This window comes from Neofelis nebulosa, chromosome 2, assembly GCF_028018385.1.
Source record: "Neofelis nebulosa isolate mNeoNeb1 chromosome 2, mNeoNeb1.pri, whole genome shotgun sequence".
Classification (NCBI taxonomy): domain Eukaryota; kingdom Metazoa; phylum Chordata; class Mammalia; order Carnivora; family Felidae; genus Neofelis; species Neofelis nebulosa.
Genome location: NC_080783.1, coordinates 73,594,146 through 73,604,405, shown reverse-complemented (window position 1 = coordinate 73,604,405; position 10,260 = coordinate 73,594,146). Strand labels below are relative to the sequence as shown.

Genomic DNA, 10,260 nt, shown 5'->3' with positions numbered 1-10,260 from the left:
AATGTTACAAGATATTTTACAGGAAACTGCCATACAGGCTTTCAAAGTGGCTTTTCCAATTGGCCTTCCCACCAGCTGTGTATGAGAGTTTCAGTTGCTCCGCATATTCATCAGGATGCTATATTTTCCTTTTCTTTCTTTTTTTCTTTTTTTTTTTGTTTGAGCCATTCTTATACATGTGTAATGTATTTCATTGTGGTGTTCATTTGTATTTCCCTATGATTAATGATGTTGAACATCTTTTATGTGTTTATTTGTTGTCAATATCTCTACTTTGTGAAGTTTTTAATCTTTTGCTCACTTTGTTAAATTGGGTTGTTCGTTTTCTTATTACTGAGTTGTTTCTTTATGTATTCTCAATGCCAGCACTTACTAGAAATGTGTTCTACACATATTTTATTTGCCCTTCAGTTTGTGGCTGGTCTTCATTTCCTTAACAATGTTTTTTGAAGAGCAGAGGTTTTGGATTTTATGGTTTTTTGCTTTTGTTTTTGGTTTTTTTTTTTTTTTTTTTGAAGTGTAGAAGTCTCTAATTATACTGAAGAACAAAGAAATATTTCTAAGTAACTGCCATATGCTCAACTTTGATCAGCACTGGAGATACAATAAAGCTTAAATTTGGACTTTTTCTTGTTAACAAAATTGGCATCTATTGGCTCCTAGCCTACTTTTTCACTGTCTTATCATGAATAGTTTCACATCATTAAATATTATTTGAAAACATGACATGTAATGTGTACCTAGAATTCTCATGGCTATATCTTAACTATCCCACTGTATTTGGGAATGTTTATATTGATGCCAATCAATTCTAAAAAATAAAGAAAAAAACACATGATTGCCATCCTTGTGAAGAAGTCTCTGTGCCCATCCCCAATTATCTTCTTAGTATGAATGTTCACAATGACAAAAGCTGGGGCAAAGGCATAGTGCTTTGTTTTCTAAGTGTCTCTTCAGAAAGACTACGGATGTCTCCAAACAAAAATCTTGACCTCCTTGTCGCACCAGAATGCAACCGAGAGCCTGTCACATTGTAGATGCACTGTATATACTTGATGGATGAATAGTTGGTGAGAAAAAGAATTCCACTGAACTTCATCCTCTCCCCTGCCTCTGGCAAAAGAAAACAGGAATTCCCTTAGCCGTCTACCTTGCCTTCTGAGATAAAGGGAACAAGAAGAAAGCTTTCTTGTAAGAGAAAACTTGCCAAGGAGATGGAGGTTCCCAGAAAGAGAGGTGACAAGCCCTGTTGCTGCTCAGCAATGCCCTGAAGGGGCCCCGCCCCCAGCCCATATAAAGCCAGGGTGCAGTGGGGCAGCAGCTGGCGTTCAGCCTCCAGAGCACCGGACTGGCATTGACACTGGCACACGCTATGGCAAATGAAGTGCAAGTCCTGCTCTCCCCGCTGAAAGGGGGGCATCCTCCTGCAGGTAGGCTACCCACCTGCCCTCCATCCTGCAGATGACCTCACTGGCCTCACTGCTGTCGCTGCTCCTCTTTCCACCAACACCTTCGGGGGAGGCACCCCAACAGAGTGGAGGTTCTTAACATCCACTGTTGCTTTAACTTCATGCAACCTGCTCTCCCCCTATGTCTTTTTCAACCTTCTGGGCTTGTGTACAAACCACCTGGGGGTTTGTCAAGCCCCAGCTGAATTAAAAGCTAATGATCTAGGAAGGTATAAGGGACTCAGTGCTCGTGAAAAGGGATCTTCCCTTTCTGGCTGGAGATTAGCAGTGACACATCCACAGGAAGGTGATTGACTGCCATGGCAACCTTCCTCCCAAGAAGTTCCAACCCTAAGACTCAGTCACCCCAAAATGCCTGTTCATCATCTGACTTTGTACCCAGGCAAACCAGTTTCCACAAAGAGGACAGCAACTTTATTTTTCTTTCTCTTCAGGCTTTGGGATTGGGCAGTGCTATCAATAACGTAGTTTACCTTGTTATCAAGCTAAGGAGCACTTTTTAATAAGGACCCAAGCACTGGAGGGGACTGACTAGAAAAGGTAGCAATCAACGTGTTTTGCAAAGTAGCCACAGTTTTCTCTCACTCTTTTTTTTTTAACTTATGCTCTCTGAAATATGGAAATTAGTTTTATTGTACTTAACCATATGTTCATATAGATTGGCTGAGGTATGCAGGACTATTTTTAGCCAGTTTTATGTTCTTTCAAATGTCTTCCTTCTTTTTTCCTTAAGAAAGATCTCAAAATCTTGACCACTTTGTTCTTGCTTTTCTCCACTCACAAAATTTATTTATTTATTGGTGTAATTCTTTGGCACCTCTAAGCCAAGGTTATTTCAGCCATCTTTGCTGCAGAGGATGCTGGCAGGTGTAACCTTCAGAAAGCTTCAAAAACTGACACAGAATTCAATGGCTTTCTGGTGGGTGGCCCACCTGAAAAGAGCGAATTTTACTACTAAATCTGAGCTTCAAGTTTTGGACACAGTGCCCTGGTTTCCTGTAGCAGACTCCTGACATTTTATATTTGTAATTGGATTTAGCAGTATTTAACATTATCTGTATTTAAAGTTAATGATGCTAACTAATGGTCAGGAACTATACATGCACATTATTGGAGGAGAAGCTCATTACAGAAAGACAAAAGAAAAAAGAACACATTCTCTTCCCGCCACTTCCACCCCAATCCTTCATAAAACGGATAAGCTAAAACCTGATTTGCTAAATTACATTTATGCACAAAGAACACAGAGATAAACTTAACCAAATGAAAGTTTGAATGAAACCACCAGGAACTTTCTGTCCCTCCACTAATGATTGCTAATTACTCTGTGTACATAGCACACCATGACTCCATCAAGCATGTCACAATGCCTCTGGCATGACAATTAATTATTATGAACTGTGACACTACAGATAAGAGGTTTGGGATAATTGGAATGGAGATGAAGGCAGACTTTGGCCTCCCCGCTGAGAGCAAGGGAACAAAGAAACCTCATCCTTCGGCTCGTCTTGCTACATATTTGAAGCCTGAATCAGTTTGCTATGGCGCAAAATTGTATTCATGGCACAAAAATAATTCATTGCCAAGACTCCACTAAAACAGCACCTGACTTTTATAAACAATATAGAGATCCCTGAGAGCAGGAATCAGATGGGATTTGGTGGGGAGGGGCTGACATGGCCTTTGGAATCAGGCAGTCCCTAGGCTTAAACTCCATTCCACATCTCTGGCCTCAGTTTCCTCATCTTTAAAGCAGGGGCTAATAGGGGTGCCTGGGTGGCTCAGTCAGTTAAGCGCCTGACTCTTGGTTTCGGCTCAGGTCGTGATCCATGGTGTGGAATCGAGCCCCACATCTGGCTCTGCTCTGAGCATGGGGCCTGCTTGGGCTTCTCTCTCTCCCTCTCTCTTTGCCCCTCCCCTGCATACACCCTCACACTCTCTCGCTCGCTCACTCTCAAAATAGATAAACTTTTTTAAAAAGTTGAGATAGTATTTAAAAAAAAAAAAAAAAAAATGAAACGTCTGCGAAGTTAGCCAGCTGTAACTCTTTCCCGCCTACATGTGCAGTCTTAGCTGCTTTTCTTTCACGTATATGAATACAATATTTTGCATCTCTGTCAGCCCTGGTTATATATTGGTGCTGTGAAACAAGTCTACATTAAACATGATGTGGCCTAGGCGCTCGTCAGCGTAGCTTTGACTTTTCTGCTCTTCTGATTTGCCTCGCTCTCAGTTTTAGAAGAACCCCATTACACGAAGAGCCAAAAATATGTGAGTGGAAAGTAAGATGAGGAAGCCAAGTAACTCGAAAGAGCAAGAATTCCTGCGTTTTTCTGCATCTCTTTCACTTTGTAATTTGGTTTAAGTCAAATGAATCAAAGCCATCAGAGGGGTCACCATGGAACCCCCAGAGAGAATCAGTTTTCTGGCTCATTAAAGAGAGAAGGAGATTTGGGGACATGCTCAAGTGTGCCTCTCATGCAGAAGATGAGGGGGACGCCATGGCTACATAAGGACGGGTATCATTCAAAATAAAACCAATACCAAAGGTTTAATTCTCAACTCCAGTCTGCTCAAGTCACCGTATGGGGGTTAGTCTGTGAGGCTCGAGGAGACGCTGTGTGATACCTGCTACCCCACACATTACAGGGCCAGGGGTTGGGATGACCATAGGACCAGCTGGTCTCCTAGACATGCCCACAGCCCTGCAGACCAACGATGCACCCTCATCCTTGTTTCACAGAGGAGCAGACTGAAAGTCAGCAAGGTTGAGGGACTGGTCCGAAGCCACAGCTAATGGGGAGTGGGGCTGAGCTTTGAAAAGAAAGTGGGTGGGGCGCCTGGGTGGCTCAGTCGGTTGAGCGGCCGACTTTGGCGCAGGTCATGATCTCACCATCCGTGAGTTCGAGCCCCGCATCGGGCTCTGTGCTGACAGCTCAGAGCCTGGAGCCTGTTTCAGATTCTGTGTCGCCCTCTCTCTGACCCTCCCCTGTTCATGCTCTGTCTCTCCCTGTCTAAAAAATAAATAAAATGTTAAAAAAAAAATTTTTTTTTAATTAAAAAAAAAAAGAAAAGAAAGTGGGCCCCATGGCAAAGCTCTCCTGCTCTAAAGCCCTCTCTCATTACTTCACCACCTTCTCCTGACTCTCCTTTTGGGTCTTGATTGGCATATTAAAATGGGCTGAAACATGGGGCCCTTGGGTGGCTCAGTCGATGAAGCATCTGACTTCAGCTCAGGTCATGGTCTTGTAGTCCGTGAGTTCAAGCCCCGTGTCAGGCTCCGTGCTGACAGCTCCGAGCCTGGAGCCTGCTTTGGATTCTGTGTCTCCCTCTCTCTCTGCCTCTCTGCCCTCACGCTCTGTCTCTCTGTCTCTGAAAAATGAATAAACATTTAAAAAATCTTGAAAAACATGGCCTGAAACATTGACTGTAAATGCAAAGTGAATGTTTTGCGAACATCTAACCTTTAGTTAAAATCTTCAAATATAAGTGCTAAGTCACAGGCAGAGTATGCACAAACCTTTGTGTTATTCAGCTTTCCCCCATTCATTTTCCACTAATTAGTGAAGGAAAAAAGTTTATTTTGCTGGAGGATGTATCTTTCTTTACCTTGACTACCCTCTACCAAAACCTGTTGTCTGGAAAATCTTAACTGAAAAGTTATTATATAGTATTAATACTACTCAGAGATAGGAGAGCAAAGGTTCATTTTCCCCACATAAATTTAGATTTTTCTGATGAAACTATCCAAAAGGGCATCTTTCTCTTTTACATTTTTTAAATCTCTAGTTCATTTTGCTTATTGAAAGGACCTAGTCTTATATATTTGTACTGAAAAACCTGTTAAAATGTTTAATCAGTTCATATTTACCTTGCCCAATTGCAGTTGGTCCTTCTACAGAAATTCAAAAGGCAATATAGTCTCAAACATGGAATTGTGTAAATTATTACATCTTTAAGTAAACTAATTTAGATACAGTGAAACTTTGAAGCATTCTCATGAGCAGACCTATCTGGTATATTGAAAATGGGCAAGTACCTAATTGTGTTGGATTGTAAATACTTATTTGCAATGGTTTACCAACAGGCTGGGAGACCAGTGTGATCAATATTCCCAGCAGAACTTTGAAGATGACCCTCCCACAAACTGGTTCCATCTGGTTCAGTCACCCCAAGTAGTGAGAGCCTTAATCGATATCTTAGTGTATCCATCTACAGTATGGGGATATTAACTTCCATGTCTTTCTACTGTACATGGCTGACCAAGTAAATTACCTGCCTACCAGAACAACTTTGGTACAAGAACTGTGCTCTGGAAATCCAAGGTGTCTGTGGTTTACTTATGCTCCCTAAATGACTGAGAGCATACAGCCATCACAGAGAGAATTCAAAGATTCCTGGATGAAAGTAAGAATCTTCTGGGAGGATTTTTAATTTCCCTTCAAATATCTTTGTTTTATTGTTCTTAAGGACATTCTTAAGAATGCATTCTTAAATTTCTTTTGACATTCTGTTAAGTGCCTTATATTCTTTCAAAGGGAGGAAAGTAATTTATTTTGGAGTTAAGACTTTATAATAAAGATCATCTAGTTCAACTTCCAGCAAATTCTCCAAAATCCTCCTAAGATGTTCATGGCAAGTGGACTTTTTTTTTTTTTTTTTTTTAACACACTGAGAGCCAAGGGACTTACTCTTGTCCTAGGCAACCTACTTCACTTGAATGACACAAACTAGCCAGGCTAGTAGCCAGGCTCTGCCTTTCAGGAATGTTCATCCTTTGCTCTTCATTCTCTCCTCTGGAACAACGTGAAATAAATATGAGTAATAACAATTGTCAAGTGCCGACCATGAACCAGGTGCTTGTATCATCTCTATTCTCTAGAGCAACCTGAACAAATGGCATTATTGAAGGATGTAGAAACTGAGTCTTAGAGAGGTTTAAGTATCTTGCTCAAGGTTCCAGAGCTCAAGGTTCTAGAGCTATCTGATCCTACATAAAATTTCCTTACCAACAAGCCATTCCTCTTCCACATGATAGTCCCTCAGATCTTTGAAGATGGCACCTAAGTTCCCTTGAGTCTATCTTCTTCAGAAGTGATCTTTCCAGACTCCCCAGTTCCCCCTCTGGTCTAGACTTCCCTAGATTGTCCAGCTCCTTGCAGATGAGTGGCACAGAACTCAACATTCCAAATGGCTTCTCATTCTTAACTATTGCTTATTTTAACTGTTAACAAGTTGGCTTCTATAGTTGGTGATAATAGCCTGGTGGAAAAAAAATATGTAGAAACAATAGCATCAGGGAAAACACAAAGAATATTAATAAGAAAATAATTACAGCCCTCCATATTTCAAAAGCACTTGTCACTGGGGCACCCGGGTGGCTCAGTCAGTTAAGTGTCCGACTTCGGCTCAGGTCATGATCTCACAGCTCGTGGGTTCGAGCCCCACATCGGGCTCTGTGCTGACAGCTCGGAGCCCGGAACCTGCTTTGGATTCAGTGTCTCCCTCTCTCTCTGCCCCTCTCCTGCTCATGCTCTGTCTCTCTGTCTCTCAAAAATAAATGAATGTTAAAAAAATTTTTTTTTAAAAAGATACCTCACTTGTCACAAGGAGAATAAAAAATACAATGGGAGAGGTACTGACGGCCCAAACTCTAGACCTCCTGTTTGACTCCTCTCAGTAGGAGAGACAACAGTGCTGTGTATGCCATCACCCCTCACACAGAGGTGCATGCCTCCTTAGTCTTCCCAGAAAAGCCATCCCTTCATTTATTTCACATTTACATTCCCTGGCTGTTCAGATGATATTTTCACATCATTTGATTTCTGTTGCTGATTACTCTCTATGCCTTTTTCTCACGTAATGTGTGTGTGTGTGTGTGTGTGTGTGTGTGTGTGTGTGAATTTAAAGCAGATCATGTGTAAAAATAGCATTTTTTTCTAGACTGCATCTAATATTACAAAATTCTAACAAGAGGCTTTTATAATCAATGAAAAAACAACTTGGTGATTCAAAATGACCAAGTGGAGTTTATTCCATGAATGCAAGAATGGTTTGATAGTAAGATATCCATTAATATATCTTTATATATTAATATCTGTTAATATAATTAACCACATTAATGACAAAAACCATGGGTCATATCCATGAATGCTAAAAAGATATTTGTAATTTTTAAGCCAAATGAAATAGTAAGAGTATTTCCTTAATATGAAAAAATATATAAATATATATACATATATATATCTGTGTGTATGTGTGCGTGTGTGTGTGTCCACCTAAGTGGAAAAACATGAAAAGCAATCTCTTAAAAATTAGGATAACAAAGATGTCAACTACCATGACTAACATTATTTGACAGGAAGTAATATTATAATTCTTTGCAAGTTATATAATTTTTTTACCCGAAAAACCTAAGGGAATCAACAACAACAAAAAAAACTATTATAAATAATAAGAATTCAATAAGATCTAGGTATAAAATCAATGATATAAGAACAACAATCTGTCAGAGTTATCATTGAAGAATCAACCCCATTTACAATAGCAACAGCAACAAGAAAGATAAAATGCTTAGGGGTTAAACTTAAGAATAAATGTGTGAGATTTATGCAAACCAGTTCCTTTTTTTTAATGTTTTTATTTATTTTTGCAACAGAGAGAGAGCACGAGCAGGGGAGGGGCAGAGAGAGAGGGAGACAGAGAAGCAGAAGCAGGCTCCAGGTTCTGAGCTGTCAGCACAGAGCCCGATGCAGGGCTCGAACCCACAGACTGTGAGATCATGACCTGAGCCAAAGTCGGATGCTCAACCGACTAAGCCACCCAGGCGCCCCTTATGTAAACCAGTTCCTGAGCGACCCAAAAGAATACATAAACAATGGAAAAGCATACCATGTTCCTAAATAGAGAGCCACTAGGAATATAAAGATACGAACTTTCCCTTTAAAAAAATCTATAAATTTAAAGTGAGACCATTAAAAAAAAAAAAAAATACCAGCAGGACTGTTAAGGAAAGAATTGACAAACTGATTTTAAGGTTCATATGGAGGGGCACCTGGGTGGCTCAGTCGGTTGAGCATCCGAACTTGGCTCAGGTCATGATCTCGCAGTACGTGGGTTTGGGCCCTACATTGGGCTCTGCGCTGATAGCTCAGAGCCTGGAGCCTGCTTTGGATCCTGTGTCTCCTTCTCTCTCTGCCCCTCGCCACTCTGCTCTGTCTCTCTCTGTCTCTCTCAAAAATGAATAAACATTAAAAAAAAAATTTTTAATAAAGTTCATATGGAAAACTAAATCAGAATAGCTAGTAAAATTCTGCAGAGGAAACAGCAAAAAAGTATTAACTCTATCAGACATTAAAATGTAATGCTACCATCACTGTGTGTCAACTATTCTTTAACAAATAAATATATATTGCTACCATCATTAAACTAGAGTTGCAACTGCAGTAAAGAGATTAACAGAACAGAGTAGAAGTCAAATAGAAAAAAATGGACAAAAATTTGAGCAGTTCGTGAAAAGGAAATACAAATGGCTTGTAACACGCAGAAGCAAGCTCAACCTTTAATAAAATAGAAGAAATGCAAATTAAAATAAGATATCTTTTTCTTTGACTTCTTCGTTGACAAAACCAAACATTTCCAGCTCCCATTGTTGCCGGAGGTAGGGGAAAGGAGCATTGTCATCAGAGCTCCTGAGATTGTAAACAGGTACAACCTCTGGGAAGGGCAATTTGGCAAGATGTAACAAAATTCCAAATGCACATAGAACAAGATCACTTGTAGGAATTTATCCCATGGATATACTTGCACTTGCGCAAAATTATGCATATAAAGCAATATTTGTTGCAGCATGATTTGTGACATCAATGAATTAGAAACATCCAAAATGTCCAACATTTGGGAGTTGGTTAAGTAAACACAGAATGTTCATATAATGAAATTTTAACGTAGATGTTAAAAAGAACAACACATGTCTACATAGATAGATAGGGAATTTTCTCCAAAATTTATCATTGAATGAAAAATATAACAAGATGCAGAACAATGTGTATCTTATGCTGCCATTTAAAAAATAGTAATATGATGAATGGATAAAGAAATTGTGGTTTATGTACACAATGGAATACTACGTGGCAATGAGAAAGAATGAAATATGGCCTTTTGTAGCAACGTGGATGGAACTGGAGAGTGTGATGCTAAGTGAAATAAGCCATACAGAGAAAGATACCATATGTTTTCACTCTTATGTGGATCCTGAGAAACTTAACAGAAGACCATGGGGGAGGGGAAGGAGAAAAAAAAAAAAAAGGTTAGAAAGGAGGGAGCCAAAACATAAGAGACTCTTAAAAACTGAGAACAAACTGAGGGTTGATAGGGGGTGGGAGGGAGGGGAGGGTGGGTGATGGGTACTGAGGAGGGCACCTGTTGGGATGAGCACTGGGTGTTGTATGGAAACCAATTTGACAATAAAGTTCATATTTTAAAAAAAAATAGTAATATGATGGGGTGCCTGAGTGGCTCAGTCGGTTAAGTGTCCGACTTCATCTCGGGTCATGATCTTGTGCTTCGAGCCTTGCATCCGGCTCTGTGATGACAGCTCGGAGCCTGGAGCCTGCTTCTGATTCTTTGTCTCCGTCTCTCTCTGCCCCTCCCTGGCTCACACTCTGTGTCTCTCTCTCCTTCAAAAATAAATAAACATTAAAAAAACTTTTAATTGGGGCGCCTGGGTGGCGCAGTCGGTTAAGCGTCCGACTTCAGCCAGGTCACGATCTCACGGTCCGTGAGTTCGAGC

The 10,260-nt window shown here is 40.4% G+C and overlaps 1 protein-coding gene across 4 annotated transcripts in view; it reads left to right on the top strand.

The window, feature by feature from the left end:
- Nucleotides 1-1,295: 1,295 nt before the first annotated feature.
- DAPL1 (death associated protein like 1) overlaps nucleotides 1,296-10,260 on the top strand; it is a 48,181-nt gene continuing 39,216 nt past the window's right edge. For all 4 annotated transcript variants that reach the window (XM_058694762.1, XM_058694772.1, XM_058694778.1 and 1 more), the window contains exon 1: nucleotides 1,296-1,430. In XM_058694762.1, the coding sequence (XP_058550745.1) occupies nucleotides 1,373-1,430 (58 nt within the window). In that variant the 5' untranslated portion in view covers nucleotides 1,296-1,372. The remainder of the gene's footprint in view (nucleotides 1,431-10,260) is intronic.